Source organism: Triturus cristatus, chromosome 1_1 (genome assembly GCF_964204655.1).
Source record: "Triturus cristatus chromosome 1_1, aTriCri1.1, whole genome shotgun sequence".
NCBI classification, from domain to species: Eukaryota; Metazoa; Chordata; class Amphibia; order Caudata; family Salamandridae; genus Triturus; species Triturus cristatus.
Window position 1 is genome coordinate 1,168,910,917 of NC_140579.1, and position 24,439 is coordinate 1,168,935,355.

Below are 24,439 nucleotides of genomic sequence, written 5' to 3' on the forward strand. Positions count from 1 at the left end.
TAATTGAGCCTATTAACAGCATTTCTGCTATTATATGCGAGCCAAGTGTCTTGCCAGAGATCTACAAACAAACATGGCATATCATAGCCAAACCCAAGGCAATACAGTGAAAGCTAGTTGTTACTAAAAAAGTTGGACAGGACAGCTGTCAGCAACAGCCAAGCACTTTAGCTGTCTATGAAAGGGAAAGAGTGGGACATGCTGCAACAAGACCATACTGATCGCCCTAGCCACTGCTTCCCAATTAAAATAAAATTAGGAGTCATCACAAAAACGATTTTTTCTTTTTAATACAAAATACAAGCAAAGAATACACATACATAAAAACAGAAGCTCTGGGGCCGTTACATGGCCTTAAAAACGCTTCATTAAAAGCAGAGCAATTTTATTTTCTTTGTAGGTACTCAAACCACAGAATGGGAAAATTAAAACTATCACAAAGACTAGCACACAAATTTCAAAGCAAACGCAAGGACTGCATCTAAAATTTTACAAACTTGGACAACACAACTCTGGTTTACTTCATACCCATCCAGGATATTTTTGTATGTAGGTTTTTTTTAATTTTTATTAAAAACATTACATTGAAACTAATCTCCTAGTACCATGCGTCAGATTTCAACAGTCAAGGTATTTATAAGTTATCCTGCCCCACCCCAGACTTCAAACACTTTCACCCGCATAATGTTAAAAAAATTAAACCGAAGAAAGCAGACCAATGACTAGACACTCCCTCACAGGACACGGGGCAAGGAATCCCAAAGCTAGTAATCGTTGCAGCTAGGTCACAGGCCCAGCCTCAAGCCTACCTTACAATATCAACACTAAAAGAGTAACTTTGGAGGGATCAATCTAGAAATCAATAAGTTTCTAGAAATAAATATTGCATCCCTTCAATCATTATGCCTCTGTTCAGAAAATAAAGCAATAACTGTATTAAGTGCAGACAGATAACAGTTGGAGGGCTGACTTTACTAAACCATTATTCAAATGAGCACATAACCAGTTCTCCAAGTCAACAACAAAACCTCTCCCCAGGAAGCACAGACTTGCATGTGTTACAGATCAACATCACCACAGAAAAGGCAAGTCACTAGTAGGCTAGAAAGTAATACCCCAAAATGATTTCTTACATTACCTGGGAAAATACTACATCTGCCAATAATCATTAATACATGCCTATTTACTCCGAACAGGCCATTCTTTGCCTTGTGACTCTGCACATACAAAAAGACAACAATGTCACAAACTGCCTCAGCACTGCAAGACACATCTGATTTGCAAGGTTAAACTAACATTGTCTGCTTTAAAAGGTTTGAATAAGATTACAAAGTAGCTTCTAACAATTAAGGCTTTGACTAATCTGCAGCTACTACAACTTGATCAGTGACAGATTAAAGAAATCCTTAATAATCGCTCCAGGATTAATCTTGTGCTTCATTCTAAATCTCCCCTCCCCCAATGTACACACTTGGTTACAAAAATAAATTCCGTTTGAGCACACTCCATAAATTGTAGCCTGGAAATCAAGGCCCTTTTCCAACATAAATCCCCAAAACTACACACATTTAGCCAATAGGCACTTGTAAAACTACAAGCACATTTCCAGCCCTTCTCCCCATCCCCAGCAAATTAAAAAGTAGATAAATACAACAAAAAACAAGACATGATCAGTTACAATTCTCAGCTGACATCAAAGAATCCATAACACTTAATCCAAAAAAAGAAATTGGCCACACAGATGGTCCTAACTAACCATGAGGTTGCCTGACCAACTATTATCAAAGCTATGTAACCTTATTCACAAATTGTTTTTACCACGTACACTGCCTAAATAACAATTCGGTTTTACATACACAGGTGCCGGAAGTAAACAGGTTCTTCATACAAGAAAAGCAAATGTAGGTTAACCTGAAAAAAGTGACCCCATACTCCACAGTCTGCTGAAGAGAATTCTGTGCTGTGTGTTAGAGTAGCAGTTCTTTTTGATGTACTGGAGGGGGACAGAACCATTGGTAGTTCTGTTACAAGCGCATGTTTCCTTTGGAACTGAAGAAGTGTTAAAAAAAAAAAAAAAAGGAACAGGCTCAAAGGGAGGGGTGGTGGCATTCAATTTAACAACTGAGGCTGGATTAGCCACGGGTGATCTGAAGCAATACTGCATCTCTCCAAATTGTCGTATATAGAGTTACCTTTATTAAGGTCACCCCATCAAACTCAATGCCCAGTTTCAAAAACAGCAAGCAGAAACTCATAAGGCAAAATCTTACGAGTCATCATCCATTTGTCCAAGGGAAGCAAACTACATCTTTATCATTAAGGTCTAAAGAATTATTTTGCATTTTCGGTGGCAAAAATGGCGGCGAGATTGGACGTGTTGTTCCGTCTCTTCCGTTGGCGGCCCAACAAAGCCAAGGCTTTTTCGCCTTCTAAAGCACCTAGACCCTCCACAAGCAGTACCCCAGAGCTGTAAATGGTGCGGAGACCTGTGAGGCGACCGACGGTCAGAGGACCACGGTAAACACTATTCAAGCAGCGAAGATGCCGCGTCCTGGACTGTTGGGGCTGCAGCCTGGTAGCGCTGCAGCAGAAGCAGAGAGATCGGGGCTTGGGCACAGCCCGGTCCCCTTGAGAGCAACAGTGGAGGCAGGTGTGTGCCAGGTCGCGGACCCGATACCAGACTGCGGCCTGAGAGCAAGACTGGGCGGGCCCAGGGTCGGCGTTGGCGCCCGCGGGTCCTCGCTAAAGCAGCACTAGTAGTGACATATCCGCCGAGCTGGATCAGTGCTCCAGGACCGACCGGCCCTTGGCGCTCGACCGGTGACCTTCGTGCCTCGCCACAGGACAGGCAGGTGAGAGATTCCCAGGGAGACTCGCAGTGCATGCTCGGCACTGGGTGAGTGCGAGGACCAGAGACTGCACTGACTGAGAGGCGATTGGGGAGGCCCGGGGTGCTACTACAGCCTACTCCACCCCCCCCCCCCCCCCCACCCCGACTTGTCCCCCCGCATTGACTTCAGCACAGGGATTCACTCCGAGGGACGCTCCCATTCCCGCGCGCAGCAGTGACTGCTGGGGGGGATTCAGGGGACTCCATCCACCATTCGAGAGCGGGCTGCCATCGGAGGTATGTCTGGGCCCCAGGCTGACAACCTGCGGCCTTCCAGCACCGTGCGGTGGTGTAAACAGCCAGAGGGGCGACACGCGGTGCACGATCGGCACTGGGAGTGTGTGCCTGGGGGTGGGCTCCGGCCTTCCCCGGGGAGCTGAGAGAGTGGGCGCCACATGTAGGACCCGAGACATGGCACCCGCATCGACTAAAGGATAGTGAGGGAGGAACGACGGCCCGGCACCCGGCAGTGCCGGGCTCCGCGTGGTCCTCAGTCGGCCCTCGACAGAATCTGTGCTGCACTGCGCCAGGTGGTCGCCTGGTGCCCTCCACAGGATCTCCTGGGCCCCCTCGGAGACGGGCCCGTCACACCCCAAGACAGGCGGAGACAAGACGGACCGCTGTGCCATCAGAGGGGAGCAGCATGGGACACACCGGGCTCTCTCCACGACACAGGAGCTGGGACAGGGGCCGCTCTATCTACCCTGGTACGGCACAGCCGCAGGAGCGGAGAGGCAGCATGTCCCCCACTCACGGTGGGGGGAGAAAAGACAAAACATTGACGGATCTCTTCGCACGAGCCCAGAGTGGGAGCCGAGCAGGGGCTGCGCCGCCAGGCAGCGATCCCTCCTCTGGGATTGGCGGCGACTGAGAGGAGCCGGTAACTAGGGCCTTCCTGGAACCTATGTTCATGACACTGCGGGACGATCTGCAGACGCTCAAGCGCGACCCTACTGCTGAAATTAAAGATGTTCGCAGTGACGTGGACAACATCGGAGAGAGGGTCGCCGTGCTGGAAGACAAAGGCGAGGAGAGACACACAGATGGCAGCCCTCCAACCCCCCTGATGCAGAACTCAAGTTGGACAGGGTGCACAGGGTGGGTCCCCCAAGCTCCGATAAAGGTCTGCCAGCAGACTTATTAGTCTGTGTACAGGACTTTTGCACCAAGGAAGATATCCTCCGAAAGGCCAGATTTATGCATCCGATCACGTTTTGGGACCAACATCCTGTCATGTATCAATACTTAGCCGCACTCACCCTGAAAAAGCGGAAGACCTTCTGGCCCATCACTGCACACCTACGTCAACGCAACATCTCCTATAGCTGGGGACACCCATTTCGGCTCATCTTTCACTTGGAAGACAAACTTTATCAACTACGCTCACTTTCGGAGGCTAGTCGCCTGTTAGGGGTCGACATCCCAGACGAAGAAGATGGCGAGGGCAGTTCCGCTCCTGGACCGGCAGATACACGTCCGCAATGGAGACAGCAAAGGCGACGACGACGACCCAAGCGACCAGATCCAGCAGTTCTCACAGGGACAGAAAGCAGCTCTGGAGGCCCTACCCGAAGTCCTGGTGAAAACGCAGCCCACATAACAGAGGCATGGTCCATGGACTCTTTCTCTGTGCTAACCTTGCTGTTGGGTAGCTAGCGGGAGGGCTGTCCTTGGTCACGACACGACCTCCATGAAGACCTTCAACCGATTATCTATGGACAATGGACTAAACTTCAACTTTAACCATTTTTTCTTCTCGAATCCGCCCTATGTGGATAATTATTATTTGGATGCTTGTTTGGGAGGGTTTTTGGGATCCCTCGTCCACACCCCCTTTTTTGGTGCTCAGATGGGTGCATATTGGGGGCGCCCTTCCGCTGTCGATGCATCTCTCCTACGACCTCGGGGGCAGTTCCTGTGCCTTGTAATCGCTCCCTACAGACTTACTCCCGGGTAGATGCACCCTACTACTCTTCCAATCCTCGCCTTTTATGTGCGGGGACTGAATAACCCTGTTAAGCGCAAAGCAGTCCTGTCCTGCCTTGAGAATACCAAAGCCGACTTATGCCTTTTACAGGAGACGCACGTCTTGTCATAAGACTGCCACCACCTAAAATCCCATATGTTTACTACCCAGATGTTGTCCTCCGGCCCTGCTAAATCTGCTGGCGTGGCCATTTTGGTCTCCCGCTCGTTTCAGGGGAAGGTCCTTCAAAAAGAGGCTGAAATTAAGGGGTGACTACTCACTTACATTTTCTCCCTGGGTGGCCTGACTTATACCATTGGGTCGGTGTATGCCCCTAATGAGGGTCAGGAGAAGATTTTAACATTAAGCGCTCACAGAGGCTACGGCGACGACGGAACGCAGGATCTTGCTGGGGGGTTTTGACTTTAACTTGGTATTTGATAACGTCATGGATAGATCCTGCCAGCACACTAGTCAGAGGGGCGCGATTTCTGGGAGAGGCCTAGCTCGGCTGCGGGATTTAGGCTTCAAAGATCTGTGGTGCTGCTTCCATCCCCAGAACCGCGAGTACCCCTATTACTCTAGTGCACACAAAACTACGCTAGGCTGGACTACCTCTTAGGTTCACTGCCTATACACGCGCTCATGACTGGCGTTGAGGTAGGTGTTGCCTCTCTATCTGATCATGCCCCAGTAATTGCTACCTTTACGCTTCCTCCCATGCAGTGACCTATCCGTCAGTGGCACCTCCGCAACACCCTCTTACACCAGACATCTGTTGTCGACCAGATCCAATGCGCCAAAGATTACCTGTCACATAACAAGAATCACGATACTTCCCTCTCTACGCAGTGGGCATTGCTCAAAGCGGTTATACGCGGAGAATTTGTGGTCATTTCTACAGCAAATAATGCAGAGCGTAGACGTAAGAGATTCTCACTCCGAGAACAAGGGAGTTGGAACAAATGCACCAACAAACGGGGGCTCCTCAGGTGTGGCGCCAGGTAAAAGCTATGCGACAGCAACTTGCGGCACTATACCAGGATAGAGCCGAATACGCAGCTCTCCGGTTGCAACACTCTTACTATACAGGAGGGGATAGGTGCGGTTGCCTCCTCACCCATAAACTTCGGGAGGCCAGGCAGCTACAGGGGGTCTTGGAGATCCGCGGAGGGGATGCTAGGCGAGTATCGGAAGATTCAGAGATCGCTGAGGCCTTCAGGGATTTTTATGTCCATCGAAATAAAAGCCTACCACTGAACAACGCCGACAGCGCTGACTACCTCGCAGAGGCTGATCTACCTACCCTGACCAAAGATCAGGCAGACCATTTGGAGAGAGACATACGAATAGAAGAGGTTATTGCGGCCATGCCACGCCTTCAAACAGCTAAGGCACCGGGGCGTGACTGCTACTCCGCTGCTTTTTATAAAATGTATGTGCTGTTGGCTCCTATCCTGACCCGTCTTTTTAACTCCTTTAGCACATCAGGGGCTATCCCGGAAGAAATGCTTGAAGCCTCCATAGTGGTCATCCTGAAGCCAGGGCGAGACAGAACGGCCTGCAGCGCTTACCGTCACATATCTCTCCTTAACATTGATATTAAACTATACACTGGAATCTTAGCTGCCTGCCTTGCTCCCACATGCCGGGGCTCACTGACCCGGACTAGGCTGGCTTTATACCCCAGTGGCAAACGAGCGACAACACTAAGCGCGCTCTACACCTCATCGAGAAGGCCTCCCCGACTCAAGGGGAGTACATGCTGCTCGCAATTGATGCCGAAAAGGCCTTTGATAGGGTCCATTGGCCATACTTTGAACAGGTGCTCACGCACGTGGGGATGGGAGATAAATTCAGAACGCACTTCTTAAACTGCTACCGCTTCCCCATGGCTACAGTCAGGGTGAATGGCCACACGTCGTCCCGCTTCCCTATAGGTAGTGGTACCAGGCAAGGGTGGCCCTCCTTTTCGCGCTCTATATGGAGCCTCTCGCCCACTGATTTCGGCATAACCTGGCAAAAACTAATCAAATTTGGGCGAGATATCCATACAATTAGCCTATATGCAGAGGACGTCATGATTTCACTATCAAATCCAGTACCCGCGCTGCGTGCCTGCTTTATGGAACTAGAAACTTTTGCGCAGGCTTCAGGGTTCAAGGTTAATATGTACAAATCGATAGCGCTTGATCTTTCTCAGTTACCTCCCACCTGGGCCTGTTTGCAGGAGCAACACCCTATCCAATGGACGTCGGACACTGTCTCCTATCTGGAGATCAAGTTAGCTTCCTCTATCCCGGCCATAGCCACCGTTAATTATACTCAGCTGTGATTGAAAATTCGCAAGGAGCTGGGTCAATGGAAATATTACCCGCTTTCCTGGCTCAGCAGGGTAGCTGCCACCAAAATGACTATACTTCCTCAGATCCTATATTTGTTCCAGACCCTGCCCCTTCAGGGCGAAGGGGCAGGGTCTGGTTGGATCCAGGTTGGATCCAGCAAATCCAATCCAAACTCGCGCAACTCATCTGGCATGGCCGCAAACTCCCACCGCCGAAGGTAGGCGCGACCTTGGTGTCCCCGACCAACTATTTCCAAGCGACTCAACTACGCCACTTGGTTGAGTGGAACCGGCAGGAATTGGAGAAGCACTGTCTGTTCCAAGACCAAGCAGTTGCAGCTACACCCCTCCAGAAGGTTCCTTTCCTTCAGAGAGTGCATAGACCGCCCAATCTATACGCGTCTTACATTACTAGAGTTACCCTAGAGGCCTGGGACTGCACTAACCTTAAACATAATCTGACCACCTTCCCCTCCCCGCTCACCCCGCTCTTTGATAACCCTGACTTTGTCTGGCATGGGGAAAGCGGACTTTGTAAGATGGCGATCTTCGGAGTGTCGATCCCTAGGCCATCTTTTTGATGTTGACGGGATCATATCATTCCAGCAGAGTAATGGATGCACAAAACTGAACTCCAACAATACCTCCAGATTCGACACTGGGCACTACACCCTCAAGTTAAGCAGCATGTTCAGACACCTCTCCACATGAGAAATGGCTCCTTACCCGTACGTCCGATAAAAAACTAATCTCTGATCTGTATAAAATGCTACTAACTAGAAACACATATGTACAGTGCCGGCCGTGCGATGGGAGCGGGACTTGGGTAGGTCACTTCGCAACAAGGAGTGGGTGTATTACAGGGCCTGCCACTCTGCCTACCACACGGGACTGACCGAAACACTGACGTAACTGGCTACATACTGGTACTACACCCCTGAACGCCTCCCACCGCGCAGACCCTAGGCAGAGTGCTGACTGCTGGCGGGGCTTTGGGAACGTGGGCACCCTTTGGGACTGCGCACACATACAAGCGTACTGGACTAAGGTTCTTGACGAGGTGGATAAACATCTAGACACACAATTGCCACGGTTTCCCGCATACACCCTGCTAGGCCTTCCGAACCCCTTGATGTACCCTCTTCGGTCCCGCAGAGGCCGCTTGATTGCAATTGCCTTGGGCTCAGCGGTTCAAAACATACTAACACATTGGCGCACCTCCCAGATCCCTAAATTCACGGGTTGGTTATATAGACTGTGGCACATTCTAGGGATGGAGAAATGGACCCTTAAGCTGGTCGGGAAAGGCTCCACATTTGGAGAGCTTTGGCAGCCATTCCTGGCTCTCCTGGCCTTCGAATTCCGAGAAGTTACCTGCCCCAGATACTTGCGTCTCCTACGACTTCCCGATCAGACCCAGACAGTGATCTAGGGGCCCTACCCATGTACTGAGATCCGGTCAGCCCTCACTTTTCGGTTTACCCTGGTGGACGAGGGACGGGAGTGGGGTTTAGAATAAGTGTCATTTCATTTTCAGGCATTCTACTCATATGCTTTGTCCTCTTGCTCTAGTATTTCAGCCATTTGGGGCCTATATTGACTTGCTATGCTATATGTATTGAGATGCCAGACATGTCGTTTGTATATAAACTTCAATAAAAAGATTTAAAACATAAAGAATTATTTTGAAATGCACAAGTCAAACCGCAATTCACAATAAACCACCTCTCAACCTGCACTTCAAATACACTGGAATATAATAGCCTCCCAATAGTCTGCCCAAGTATCTTCAGCACAAAAAAATTGATAACAAATAGGCAACCTAAACAAGACATTAAAAAGGCTTTGATTGTCTATTGGGAAAAGCAATGACAGCCATCAGTAAATGACCAATGGCATCAGTCCAATACTCGCGTAGTCCTTTAATTAAAATAAAATAAAAATTAAAAAAGCATTTAAAGCCCAAACGTCAAGTCAAAGCAAAATCATTTACCCTGCAATATATATTTTTGTTTTATTGTATAAAAACCCCATCTATTGCTCAATGTGGCTTCTTAATCCTCAGCGGATTGGGGCTCTTCATCTGAGCCTTCCTCTTCATCTCCAGATTTCTCTGCTGGAGGGTCGACGGATTTCTGTTTTTCTAAGGGGCTTACAGATTTCTTCTTTTCTGGTTGTGGGCTTTCTGGTTCTTCATCTTCTTCCTCTTCATCCTCTGGTTCATCCTCCTCTTCATCTTTCGGAGGGGACTTCTCTTTTGTAGCCTTGGGAGCAGGAGCTGGACGCACTTTCACTTTGCTTTTCACTGGACTAGGAGTGACTAAGAATTAAAAAAAATAAATAATTAGACCCAAATCGAACAAGCATTTACAATGCAATAGGTCTCGCATTTACGCGAGTTTAAGCTATTGGCATTGTAAATGACAATGCCTTTTATTTAGGTTTTCAAAACGAAAACAAAAATAAAAGGCATTGTTATTTGCAATGCCAATAGCTAAAACTTGCGTAAATGCAAGACCTATTGCACTGAAAATGTCTTTGTTTTAATTAAATAAGATATTTCATCATTTGTGTATACGTTGGATAAATACTTATGTATTTTTTTTGTTCAAATCCTCAAAAATGCTTAGCCAGGGTCCCCGCCTTCCAATAATGACTTAGTGGGGGTTCCCGATTGCCAACAATGATTCAGTTGGGCCCCCAGTTTAGTAATGATTAAGTGGGGGTCCACAGAAGTCAAAAGGTTGAGAACCTCTGGTGTAGATTGTACAGGAGCTTCACATACCAGTAGCCGAACAGCAAACCAAGTGCTTTATGAAGCCATTCACCAACAGTAGTATCTACCGCCACCCATGAGTGGATTCAATATAGATGATTCATTCTATAGACTGTGCTGCACAAGAGATATCCATCCATGTATCTATAACCCAACCATGCATAAACAATCTAACCCTACTACATGGATTGTTGTGCTTCATCTACCCACCCCCTAACTGGGTCCATCCATCCACCAGAGTCCATCCAACTCCTTTCATTTACCTACTCACCCACCAGATGACTCCAGCCATCAACCTACCTAACCGACTTAATCCATCCACCCACTGGCTGACCCCATGCATCCACTTACAGACTTCATCCATGCACCACGAACCAACTCCATCCACCCACCTACCCAACCAACCAACTTAAAACATCCATCCATACACCCACCAGTGACATCTATTCATCAATCCACTCAATCAACAAATGTACACACCTGCTGCATAGATTCATGTACTTCATCCATCTGCATACTGTGAGAAAGTGGCTCTGTATATACTGTTCCCAAATAGGTACAGTGTGTAGAGTCCACAGTCCCCAGAGGTTTGGCAGAGGCTAAAGTTACATATAACCTTACTCTCTAAAGTGGTAGCTTGGTCGAGCAGTAAGGCAGTATCAGAGGAGAGTGTAAATCATTTGTTGAACACACTCAATCAGCAAATGGTCTCACACACTCGATAACTGAACTCTAGGCCAATGGTTTATATATAAAAAATGTATGCTTGTTTTATTTTAGAACCAACAATTGGAATTAAAATCTACTTTCTCAGAATGAGATGCTTTATATAAATACTTTTGCAAGATGTAATTGACTTTTGTAAACAGTTACAAGTGGTTGCAATAGGCAACACTATTTTAAGCACAATAATACATTGAGTTCAATGGAAGTTTCATGTTATTTGCCACAGATTACTTTTAGGATTACTTTTGGAATTCCAGGACTGGATCCTAGATTCAGTCCTGGTTCAATTCTCAGAAACAAGTGATAAAAGTCGACTTAGTTGCTGTTATGGTTTTTAGACAATATTTTGCTATTTTAAAAGTTGACACTTCGAAAAAAAAGAAAACAGTCAATGATTCCCTATGGAAGAAATTTCAAGTTGCAGGTATAGTATGTTCTCGTTACTTTAGTAAACCAGTACTGGGTGCCTAGACTCAGTACGGGGACCTCTATCTAAAGCAGGTAATTAAGTTTTGACAGTTTGTACGATTTTTAAAGAATATTTGCAGTTTGCAAAAATCGACACTTCGAAGTAATTTCACAGAAAAACAGACAATGATTCCCTATGGAAGAAAATTGGGTTACTGGCAAGTACGATTGTGAATATTTTTCAGGGTCAGTACTGGGCACCAAGATTCAGCACTGGGAGCTCACCTAATAGCAGGTGAGAGTTTTCGTTTTTGTTACTCGGCTGATTTTTGGTGAATATTTTAAGTTTTGAAAACTCCACACTTAGAAGAAATTTCAGAAGAAACCAGTCAATGTTACCCTATGGAGAAAATTGAGTTATCGGCTTTCAGGTAAGTACTCGACTGCCAAAATTAAGGTTCTGGGCACAGACTCAGGGGTCTCCCAGGGTCAGGTAGGTACAGTTGTTACACCCTCAGCGGCACAGGGGCAGCCGGGTGCAGAGAGAGTTTGGCCCAATGTTATCCTATGGGAGGCAGGGGGGCCTTGGTTGGTGGTTGCTGACTAGCAGGCCACGCGGCTGTGGGAGCTGGACTCCTGATCACTTGCTCAGGGCAAATGGGGAAGAAGATAGGTGCAAATGTTACACTGCCAGGGCCACTCGGGCGGCTGGGTACAGGGTGCTTTTGAGCCTTCGGGAGCTCAATAGGTTTTAATGGGAAAGCTCCGGTTTAGAAAAAGACGGCAAGCTCGGGGACGAAGATTCTTCAGGTGCCACCACCACTTGAGAGGTAAGTTGGGTAGTTGGAGGATAGGTAGGCCCCCAGGAGTTGGGCACAGGGGGCTGCAGGCCGCTGGGTGCAGGTGTGCCTTTTAGTGTCGGGAAATCTTACCCTCTTGATCGCGGTGGGGAGGTACCTGGTTCTGAGGCTGCAGGCGTCATCAGGAGCATCGAGGGAAGTCCTTGGGTGCCGGACTCGGGGTCACAGTCGCCGGGGGAGGGGTCGTCCTCGTGGTCTTTGTTCACTCCGGCACAGGCCAGGCTTGGCGGGTGCAGAGTGTGCAGGGTTCACGGTATCGGGCTGATGCCAGGGATTAGAAGCCGATTTTGAGTAGAGCCTCTACTCATGGGAGTCCCAGGTGCTTAGAGCCAAAAGGTAGCCAGGTCCTCCGGGGTTTGTGAGGTTGCTGGCCACAAGAGATGCCAGGTTGTAGCAGGAGCAGGGTTCGAGGGTCGACAGGCCGGTAGGGCTGGGGCCAAAGCAGTTGGTGTCTTCCTCTTCTTAGCAGCTGCAGGGCAGGTCTTCTTTCTTCTTGCTCTTCTTTGTATTTCGGAATCTGGGGAAGGAAGGATCAGGGTGACCCTAAATACTAGACTTAGGGGAGTTACAGGTAGGTGAAGGGCAGGGACCAATGGGTCCCTGTCCTGGGGTGGGTACACCCCCTATCCTGCCTCTCTACTGTGGGAGGGGGGCAGTAGCCTAGTCCTGATTGGGCAGGGCTTCCCATCTTCAAGATGGCGAGAGCCCGGAGATGTGCTTCACCTCGCCTCCCCCACCTGAGGGGTGGAGTTGGCAGGCTGGCACATCCCCTGTCCTTATTTGGGTTTTCCAGCCAGGCTTCCCGCCAGAGTGGGGGCTGCCATTAGCCTGGGGAAGCTCACAGAGGCGGCATGCCTTTGAAGTTTCCCCCAGCCCATCCTGGGGGAGGAGATCTAGCACCTCGCCCAGGATGTGCATTGTTGCAGGCCCAGGAGAGCAGGGGCTCTCCTACCCAGGGGTCCAGCAACATGTCTGCTGTGTGGCAGCCTAGGCAGCCTCCCAGACCAGACGTGGATTGTAGGTTAGGTTTCAGGGGGCATCTCTAAGATGCCCTCTGGGGTGCTTGGTACATTAAATCCCACACTGGCATTAGTGCGGGTTTAATGTGCCGAGAAGTTGGATACCAAACTTCTCAGTCTCCAGTGTTGTCATTATGGTGCTGTGGAGTTCATGTTTGACGAGCTCTCAGCACCATGTACTCTTAAATGGCAGCACTGCACTTAGTGCTCAGGAATGGACCTGGGTACTGTAGGGGCACAGGGCTCATGCTCCTGTGCCCACACCACTGGCATAGGGCACCCAGCTAGAGGGGTGGCTGATGTATGCCAGGGAAGTGTAGGTGGTGGGCATGGCACACAGGGATGTGTGCCATGTCGACTGTTTTGTCTTGTACCCAGACACTCAGCCTGCAAGGGCAGTGTGTGTGTGTTAGGGTACAGGGCCTTTAAGGGTGGCACAACAAGTGCTGCAGCCATTAGAGGCCTTACCTGGTCACAAGGCTCTGGATACCTAGGGTACTATTTACCAGGAGCTGACATGTGGCCAGGGTTTGCCAATTTAGGTTTTAGGTTTTTAGGGAAGGATCATAGGCCCTGGGAACCTGATTGGAGGAGTCCGGGCACACTCAGTCAAAGTACATTCAACAATTCAGCAACAAGTGGGGGCATACCATGCAAGAAAGATGGCACTTTCTCACACATACCAGCAGACTCCATCCATCTAACCAACTAGTGGTTGACTCAATCTATGCATCCACCCACTGGCACGCTCCATTCAAACACCTGTTGACTCCATGCACCAACTGACTCATTCACTCAACCATCTGCCAGCTCCATCTTCCATCCATTCACCCATCCACTTACCACATCCAGACATATCCACCTACTGAATCATCCATCCAACATGCAAATCCACCCATCCAACACCTAACTCAATTCAACCATCCACTGGCTCAATCCAACCATAAAACTCCTTCCAGCCACCCATTGACTTGTGCATTCCATTAACTCCATCAATCTAACCACCATTCAACTCCATCCACCCACCATCTCATGCATCCAGACTCCATACACCCAACTACCACTCAAATGCATCTACCCACCTACTGACTCATGCATCCGACTCCATCCACCCAACCACCACTCAACTCCATTCACCCACTGACACATTCACCCACTGACACATACATCCACTGACTCTATCCACCAACCAACTCATGCATCCACTCCCTATCCAACCAACCACCACTCAACTCCATCCACCCACTGACTCTTACTTCCACTGACTCCATCCACCCAACCACCACTAACCACCATTAACCCACTGACATACATCCACGGACTCCATTCACCCACCGACTCATGCATCCACTGACTCCATCCACTCAACCACCACTCAACTCCATCCACCCACAGATACATCCACCGGGTCCATCCACACACTGAGTCAACTCCGTCCACCCATGACTCATGCATCCACTGGCTATAAAGTTCACGATTATCACAAGCATTGCCTGCAGCAAACACGAACAGATGATGCCTCCTATATCTTGCAAATTGCACAATATCTATACATCGTGTCTTTACATGTTCACAGGAGGCCCAGTTTGCCTTTGTGGAACTCTTTAGTCATACGGTTCGCTAATGGGGGCCACTGATTTTAGTGTCCAGGTCTACTTTTTGTCCTAGTCTCACACTGCTCACACCCCCTTCACACTCTACAGTCCCTCTCCTTTTCACTACCTCCCCCCTCACGTCCTCTCGCACTCACTACTGAACTCACCCCATCTAACAGTACGAGCCCCTCACTTCGGGACACTCGCCGAGTCTCTGCTCCTTACTTTACTAGTCCCCACCCCGTCGCCTTCCTCGTACACTCTATCCACGTAATCTTAAGCTGCCTTCAGGTAGCCGCCTCCCCGCATCCATGAAGTGCCGTAATCGCCCGACTTACTGTGGGCCACTTTCACTTCACGCCCTGCACCTTGAAGGAGCTGTGTCCCAGCTCATTGAAGCCCAGTGAGGAGGCAATGGACGGAAAAGAGATGTCCTTGAAGAGCTGCCCCGATTGCAGGCACTCAGCGTGCAGCGCCTCGAAGTCCTGCCGCAAGTACTTCCCAGGCCATTGGCTGGAGCCCGCTCCTTGGCCAGCGCGGCCACTACCCCGGTCATGGTGTGGCCTTAGAGCAGGCAGAGAGGGCGCTGTCAATGGGCTGCAAGAGAGAGCAGTGCGGACAGCCGGCTGAGGGATGCCAGGAGCATCTGGGATGGCAGGAGGAAGCAGGAACCCCGGCCCACCAGCAGCATCAAACACAGGCGGGTGTGGCTCTGCTTAAAGAGACAGGGCAGCCCTCTAACACGATCCACCTCTGCCCATCTCACCCCACCTCCGCAGTGCAAGCTCTTTCACCAGCACCACTCCACCCCTGCCCCCAACTCTGCCCTGCCCTAGCTGGGTGCTGCCCTGAGCTTAATACGGCATCACAGGTCAGGCCAAGGCGTGAAAACCAAAGGCACCCCTAGTCAGGACTTTAAGTGAGATAAAAAACAAGCATCGATCTCTTGACTTTATGGGGGCATGTGTTTCTAATTAGAAACACATGGCCCCATAAAGATAAGAAAGAGCTTTGCGACAGCACCAAAGCAGGCGAACCAGTCTGGATTGGAGGTGAAAGGGCATCAACAAAAAACCCTCATTTCCAATGGCAGGCCACCGTTTAGAATAAACGGTGACGCCAGCAAATGGAAATGAGGGGCGGGGCTTCAAGCCCTCTTCTCAAACCATGTTGACAATAAATCTCGCCGAGGCGAGCAGCGCTTAGTGCTGCAACGCTATGCGAGACCTAAAATCTGCTGTTGGCATACCCAGATTGTCAAATATTGCCATTATACTACATCCAAGGCAAATTGGTGAAGGCACATATCTGGTTCACATCAAACCCAGTCAAACTTCTCCCGGGGTTAAGGAAAAATATATAAAATGCCCACAATAAAAGAATTAGACAACAAATGATAAGTGTAGGTTAATAAATACAGCAAAACAATCTAAATAACCTTTTGGAATTCTATTTAGGGTAATGTAAGGTTTGTTCCTATAGAAGAAGGGCGTAGAAGGAAAAAGCATAGCAAAGATGCACGTGAAGCTAGTGGTACATCTCAGTTTGATTTTGGAGTGAAGCCTTACTGTTTAAATGACCTGGTTCCTGCTCTTTTGGGGAAGAGGAGATTAGGAGCAATGTAAAAAGAGACCTTTCAGGAGATCTAGAGGGTCTATCTAAACTGGTTGATTCTGTAAGTGAGTTTGTTGGGCTTCTCCAACATACAATTCCAAAACCTTATGTATGGATTTCTGCTTACAGTTTGTTTTTTATGACATTGTCAGTATCATTTAAGAATCCCCAGAATTTATACTACAAGCATGGGACACGCAGCAAACAAATCTCATGTATACTTTGAGTGGCTTTCATGGAGCCCCAATAGCGGTAAACTAAGTCTTGTTTTAAAAAAGCTATATTTTACCAACAAACGCAGCATAAAGATGCCATCCAGTCACGTGTCAATGTGCTCACAACAGCACTGTCCACCACACTACAACTGCACTCATTAAGAACTCTAAACACATTGCCAAAACAGCCCAGACATGCAGTTTTGTGGCTCTTAAAAGAACAGCAGCGCTGGTTACTAGCTACCTATAACACATACACCAGAGAATATAGGAAGCAATTGAGCCTTCTGTTACCTCTCTGCCTCCCCAAAATAAAACAATTAAATTACAATCGATGCTCAACTACACCAAAATCGAATCAAACTCCATTATGCGAGGGACACATTTGGAAAAATAAACCCAGACAGTAGAAATGCACTGCAATACTAATTGCAGATTGATAATTATTACTTATTTACAATGAAATTAGATGGTATCTAACTGCAGGATGGGCATGGAGTAGGGGTTGCTTGAGCAAGGAAGGGGGGGTAATAAAGTCACAGCGTTAAAAGTTGAGGAAGACAATCACAAGATGTAGATCTAAACCGTGTCAATATTGGGCCAGTAAGATTTTTTTTTAATGTATTTTTAAAAATCAAGGACTAAATTGGGCGGTTAGTTTGTGCCACAGCAGACAAGTAATCTGGTTAGCACATGCAGGAGGAAGATTTTGCGGAAGGGCTGGATACATTATTCCGGTCTTAACTGGTGACAAAAGTGAAAGGGCACACTTTCATTACCAAAATAGGTTTCTCCAGTTTTTTGGGCTCTACACTTGACCCTGCAGTGAATTTGTAACAATTTACAGTTATGACCTATTAATACACAGTTGTAAAATGGGGGTATGGAAGGATGGGAGCAGGAAGAATGGAGCAAAAAACAATTCCATGTCGGGACTGGAGGCGAGGATTATGCCTTCTCTCTTCGCTTTTATTTAACAGCAACCATCATTAAAACACAATTTAAACTAGGTTTCCCATGAACACTTGGGAAATGTAGTAGCAAAACAATGTTCAATAGGGAACAGCCCTATAACAACCAATCAGGACGCCCATCAGCCCCAACATAGTCCTTCACTGGCACTTCACCCTATTTCTTCACTGCTGCACAGCCGAGATAAGTACCTCATACTGTCTTGTATGGTGATTTTGGTTCTTGCATTCTGTAGTGCTTACCATTGTGTTCTTTTCCTAGATCTTTCTGAAAATGTATGCTTGTATTATAGCGTAGCACTGTCACGTCTCTTCGGTACCTTTTATCTAATATTTTTCTTGTGCAGGTTGGAATTGGCCTATAATGTGGTGCAGCATTCTCTCGTCTCTTGTTTTCCCTTTGTTGTTTGTTGATCTTAGTTTTGCAGGTTAGTAGTAGTAGTAGTAGTAGTAGTAGTAGTAAAGCTTTATTTCGATATAGAAACATATCATAAAAGCAAAACATGACAGCATAAAAACAATGGTCGAAACAAAGCAATTTACAATTCATATTACCATTAAAAACATTTCATATTTACACGGGATAATCTTAAAATTTATGAAAAATGAAAAAGGGACACTTTACTGTATCGTCAGTTGTTTAGCAGATCTTATGCGCCAAGCCCAGCCTAGGAATTTAGCCAAACAAATGGCAAAAAAGGGTCTTGTATCTGAGAGCAGTATTCTTATAACTTCCAGATGTGAGCGAGTTCCCAGGCTCCTACAAAGAGGCTTCAACCACCTCCGTCTAGGGGCCATATAGACTCGACACTCAAATATAAAGTGTGCGACAGATTCGATTTTTAGCTCGCAGAATGGGCAATAGGGTACAGTTTGCAGTGGTGGTTTCCAGGTAGAGGTAAACTGACATAAAGGTAAGACCCCAACCCTGAATTTAAAATATAATGCCCTATCATGTGGACTGTGAATCAAGTCCAAATATGGTTCTCTGGAGGGGATATCTTTAACCATCAAGAAGTTGGCAACAGATCTTGGGTGATTTGATTTACCAAGTCTCTCGTTATCCACCCAAGACCAGTAAGCCTTCTTCAGTTCTTGTTTAGGAGGTGCTGTTTTATTTTCCCACGCAGCTCCCAGACCGAGCTTGTATAATGCCCTCTTGACCTCTCTGAGCCAGGCGATCTTATGCCAGCCAGGTAAGGACAGTACATCTTTTAGGGCGTCTGCATAGCTGTGGAGTTCGGGGACGTTCCAAATTCTAGACCATAGTAGTAAGGGGCGTAATTTAGCTTGCTCGCAGATTGGACGGGTACCTGCGTCCAGCAAGAGGGGGATTGTGGGGGTGCTCTGGGGTAGCGTCATCAGATCTTTGTGAAATTTATTTTCTAGGTGGGCCAAAGTATCCACTCTCTGGGTACCCGAAAGTTCTGCGCCATACAGTGCTGCACTCACAACCCTACCCCTATAGATATCAAGAAGTGCCCCAATAGGTTTTATGAAGGAAGCACGCTGCTCTTTAAGTAACGCACCAACAACCCTCTTATGGGTTAGAAACACTTTTTGGTGATGGGCCTTCCAGCTCATACTATCACAAAGACGTATGCCTAGATAGTCAAATTCTTTGACCCGTTCTAATGTGACAGAGTCTAGAGTGGGGGGTTTAACAGATTTCTTAGGGGGGTTGAGGACAAGAAATTTGGTCTTGCCAATATTTATGGCCAGTCCCTTGGTGTCACAGAAGGCCTTGAAGCTGGAAAGTAGTGACTGTATGCCTACAGATGATTTCGAAATCAGGAGGGTGTCGTCCGCAAACAGGAGCGTCGGGATTTTCCTTCCAGCCAGGGATGGTGCATCTGCAGGATGTTGAAGAAGGTGCTCCACCACTCCATTGACGTAAAGTGAAAACAGAGTGGGGGCAAGCACACACCCCTGGCGGACGCCCCTGTCTACTGGAATACACGGGGTTTTTTCTCCCTGGGCACCCCATCTGATTTGGGCAAAGTTGTTTTCATGGAATTTTATCAGCAAGGCCAACAAATAGGGAGGTAGACCTAACTCGTCAAGGACCTTCCACAATAATGCTCTTGGAACCAGGTCGAAGGCTGTTTTTAAGTCTATGAAGACTAAGTATAAGCTGCCCCCTCCTAGCACCACTACCTTCCAATAGAGCATTAAAAGGCGGAATGTCTGCTCGACGGTGCCTGTCCCTGATCTAAAACCCGCTTGGAAATCAGACAATATCTGATTTTCATCCACCCACTCCAGAATCCTGCCCAATACCACTTTCCCCGCTACCTTTTGCGTCGAATCCAGCAAACTGATGGGGCGGTAATTGGCTGGGTCTTCCCTGCTACCCTTCTTGAAAATGGGGACTACTTCAGCGCCCCTCCAAGAGTCAGGGAAAGACCCCCCCAACATAACCTCATTAAGAAGAGCAGCAATTAATCTGCTCCAAAATGGGGGATTATTTTTTATCAAGTCGCCCGGGATCCCATCAGGTCCTGCCGCTTTGTTAGAAACAATACACCTGATTGCCTTCTCTACTTCCAAGGTGGTAAATAGGACTTCATTTGGTGGGAGATCTGTGGAACTGAGCCTTGGGAGCGGGTCTGGATGCGGAGGCCCTGTCTGAGCCGAATACAATTTCGAAAAGTGGGCAAACCAGGCAACACCAGGGATATTACAAGTCAGTTGTTGATCAATGGGCTTGTCTCTTGATCTTAGCAAGTCCCAGAACCCCTTAGCATCTTTCCTTGTGCTCGCCTCCGTTAGGTCGCGCCAAAAGTTGAAATCATATGTCCGCTTGGCCTCAGTCACAGTTTTCCTATAAAGTTTCCTTGCAGACCTGATGGTAGCTTGGTCTTTTCCTTTTACTGCAGCAACAAGATCACCCTTAGCAAGTCGACACTTGGCTGTGAACCACTTTTCACTTGTTCTCAGGGCCCCCTTTGAAGCAGTTCTGGAGCTGGGTTTGGGAATGATGAACAGCCCACTTAGTGCCGTTACAGTCTCCGTAAATAACGATAAAAACATCTTGCTATTGCTATTCGTGCTATCAAGCCTAGATTCAGCCTCTAGTAAGATGGTTTCAGCTTGTGACATCCTAGCCTCATCCGCTGAGACTCTTGCCCATTTAAGACGTCTGCCACAGTTTGAGGGAAGAATCTCATGTGAAGCTTTCCATAACTGATTAGTAGCTTCTTGAGACCCAGTTTGCCAGGGAACAGAAATGGTTAAAGCGAGAGGGTTGTGGTCGCTGTCACAGGTCTCTATAACCTCCATGTCTTGATGATATGGCCAGAGGTTATAGTTGAGCATAACAAAGTCAATTCTGGATGAGTGGCCCGTCCTATTGTATGTATGGGCACCCATGGGATCTGATTTAGAACGCCCATTCGTTGCTCTCAAGTTATGCTCCATGCAAAGAGCATTTATATCGATCGCCTTTTGTGTCCATTTAGGGATCGGTTCGAGGTTCAAAATAGGGATGCCCCTCCTGTTATCCTCCTCGTTGGTATCCAGAATATCTTCTTTGGCTAAAGGCTCAAAACAGCAATTAAAATCGCCTGCCAGCAGGACGAGAGAGTCGGCGTCACAGGCAGACAGGTAGTTACTTAAGCCTAAAGAGTTTAGAGATCCTCCGTTCCTATTGCCCCTTAAGTAGAGATTAAATAGTTCTAGTTTCCTTCCCCCTTTGTAGTGCACTGTTAGCCATTGAAGGTCAGGTGTTTCGGTGGTCCTTTGAGAAACACTGAGGTCTAGTGCTATGTTGATCCAGATAAGAAGACCACCGGATGGGCGTCCTTTAGAACCTTGGTGACATACAGCCGGAACATAGAAGGTCGAAAACCCCACTCTATGTCTAGGTTCCTGGCACCATGTTTCCTGTAGCAAGCAAATGTCATAGGGTGCCAGGAAGGTGTTCCATTCCGGGTTATCAAAGTTACGTGCAAGGCCAGCCACATTCCAGCTTAAGACCCTCAGTGAAGAATCGCCTGGGGAGGCAACTCTATCAGGCAGGTCGATCTCCATTGGATTAGATTGTACTGGAGGGGGGGAGGGGGGGGGAAATCGAACAGGGGCTGTCTGGCCTCATTTCCACTCTTTTGCAATCTAAAATGGCCATTTTGATCGGTTCCATGGCCCGGGGCAAGAGAGTCAGAAACCCGGCTTGGCTAGTTGGAGGGCCGTTGGTTGGATTTCCAATTATGTCTATAACATGTGGAGACAATGCTTTTTCTAGTTGTGGGCATGCTGGGAACATAGAAAGTCAATCGACCTCCTCCAGGCCTCCAAATCTATTGTAGGTTGAAAGGCCATTCCAGTGTAAGAGAGTATTCTTTTGCCTCATGGGATGGGTGTTCCATGGGTGGTGCTGCACCAAGGACCAGTTATCCGCTTGGGTATGCAATTGGCGTGGGGGGTAAAAATAGGATAGCGGCCTTGGTATGACTAAAGAATCTTCACTAGTTGGCCAGGAACAGATATGGTGCGCCGTATGTGGGTCTTCAAAAGTTACAACTACACAGTCCCCTTGCTTAGATTTCTTGGTTGGGCCCACCCAAGGTATTCTACGGACCATCATTACTCGGCTTCTTTTGCCATTGGGAATCGGTCTGTTGACGTTAAGCCAGTGCATAGTTTTATTTTTCAATGACCAGTGGTTTTCGTGTTGGTCAGTGCCAATCACAGGGACGCCTGTCAACACGACCACATAGTCATTGGCCTCTGGTGGAAGGTCTATATAGCCTCCTCTAAAATGTTCTTTTGGACGAGGACCCTGGGTTTCGGCAGGCTGGGGTCTGGCGGATGCTACCAGGTTTGGATTTACTTTTCCAGGCTTAGAGTTCCGTGTGGGAATCTGCGGTTTGGTAGCCTGAGGTTTAGCGGTTATGGAAACTTGATCCACAGCCACAGTCCTCGACTTAGGAACAGGCCTTACAGCAACAGGTACTGGTGGGGGGTGCTGCTCAGCTTGCAAAACAGGGGCTGGCGAAAGTGGGTCAGATAAGGACACGCCCTGGTTTTCGAGACTTCTTAGGCCAAGAGTGGCCAGAGCAATAATGCTCTTCTCCATCTCGAGTAGATTGTTTTCTATCCTAGACAATCTTAAGTCGAGTGGTGAGAGAAGTTTTTTTAATGTTTCCCAGACTTGATCTATAAATTCCTTATCATTCCTTCCCTGGTCTTGTACCTGCGCCCCCTCGTCTACTGGGGTGGTGTTGGCTGGACCCTCTCCCATACTTTGGCATACTGACTGTGTGCTCAAGGAACCCTCAGGTAAAGCATTACATGCCTGAGTGTTGGTCATTGTGAGCTGGTGGGAGACTGCGACCTTTGCCTTTTTACGAGAGTAGGCTGAGCGTAATTGGCGTTTTCTTTTGGGTTGTGCACCACTAACACGGGAAGTAGTTGGGAATGCTTGGGAAAGGGGATTAAGGGTGGGGGTCTGGGCGTGAGAAGGTGCAGCGAAACTTAGCTCTTCTGTAATGCGTGATTGTTCTAAGGGCGGAGTGAGGGTGGAAGTAATCGGGGGCTGGTGTAAATCAACCTGGGCGGTAATACTATTTGGGCGGGCAGGGCGTGCTGGAGTGACAGCAGAGGCTATATGTCCTAGGGATGATTTTTTCGAGAGGGCAATTACCTCGGACAGCCTACGTGCAGCTACCAATTCTAGGGATACCCGGGTTTGAAGTTTAGATATTTCTTCATCGATGGCTATATTTGTGCGGGTGATGAAGTCGTCCATAGGGCCACAGATTTGTGAACCACCTTTGGAGGCTTTGCTACGTGTCATCCTAGTACTCATGGTGCTTACGATGAGATCAGGGTCGTCATTCGACTTACTAACTAGGGAGCTTCAGTTTAAGCTAACCTGTCTCAGCACGATGATACAATAACAAGCAGGTTAGGAGCAATAAGGGGGGTGGGCCTGGGCCGTCCTCTGCCGTCCTCGAACGGCCTCCAACGGCCCGCTCTTAGCCCGGTCTTCGCCCCGGCCGTTGCCCCGCGCGCGTCCCGCGTGCGCGTTGTCCACACAAGCTATGAAGGAAAAACAAGAGGAAGGGGCGGGAAGAGGACCAGCTGCGGCCGATCCACGCCGCTAGGAATGCTGGTCCTCGCAGTCCCGCCTCTACCCCTGTTGACCAGATGACAGCTTGCAAGGGGCGCGTTGGTGCTCAAAGCACGTGAAGGGAGGCAAAAAGGATGTTCCCCAGAGAGAGTCTAAGCCTACGAGCGGCTCCCGCGAAGCGGGGGCCGCGAGGCGTGGCGAAGTGGCCAGACAGCAACAACACAGGAGCAGCGCTTCTTTGCAGGAAGGGTCCCAAGGCTCACTCACTCCACACAGATTTTAAAGAGGAGGAGGAGGGGGCGGGAAGAGGACCAGCTGCGGCCGATCCACGCCGCTAGGAATGCTGGTCCTCGCAGTCCCGCCTCTACCCCTGTTGACCAGATGACAGCTTGCAAGGGGCGCGTTGGTGCTCAAAGCACGTGAAGGGAGGCAAAAAGGATGTTCCCCAGAGAGAGTCTAAGCCTACGAGCGGCTCCCGCGAAGCGGGGGCCGCGAGGCGTGGCGAAGTGGCCAGACAGCAACAACACAGGAGCAGCGCTTCTTTGCAGGAAGGGTCCCAAGGCTCACTCACTCCACACAGATTTTAAAGAGGAGGAGGAGGGGGCGGGAAGAGGACCAGCTGCGGCCGATCCACGCCGCTAGGAATGCTGGTCCTCGCAGTCCCGCCTCTACCCCTGTTGACCAGATGACAGCTTGCAAGGGGCGCGTTGGTGCTCAAAGCACGTGAAGGGAGGCAAAAAGGATGTTCCCCAGAGAGAGTCTAAGCCTACGAGCGGCACCCGCGAAGCTGGGGCCGCGAGGCGTGGCGAAGTGGCCAGACAGCAACAACACAGGAGCAGCGCTTCTTTGCAGGAAGGGTCCCAAGGCTCACTCACTCCACACAGATTTTAAAGAGGAGGAGGAGGGGGCGGGAAGAGGACCAGCTGCGGCCGATCCACGCCGCTAGGAATGCTGGTCCTCGCAGTCCCGCCTCTACCCCTGA

At 48.6% G+C, this 24,439-nt stretch overlaps 1 protein-coding gene across 2 annotated transcripts in view; it reads right to left on the bottom strand.

The window, feature by feature from the left end:
• Positions 1-516: 516 nt before the first annotated feature.
• The window catches only part of LOC146871805 (nuclear ubiquitous casein and cyclin-dependent kinase substrate 1-like), a 196,162-nt gene continuing 172,239 nt past the window's right edge, over positions 517-24,439 (bottom strand). Inside the window, exon 8 of one of the 2 annotated variants that reach the window (XM_085651511.1) lies at positions 517-9,520. In XM_085651511.1, the coding sequence (XP_085507637.1) occupies positions 9,255-9,520 (266 nt within the window). In that variant the 3' untranslated portion in view covers positions 517-9,254. The remainder of the gene's footprint in view (positions 9,521-24,439) is intronic. The other variant, XM_085651515.1, reaches the window with a different exon arrangement.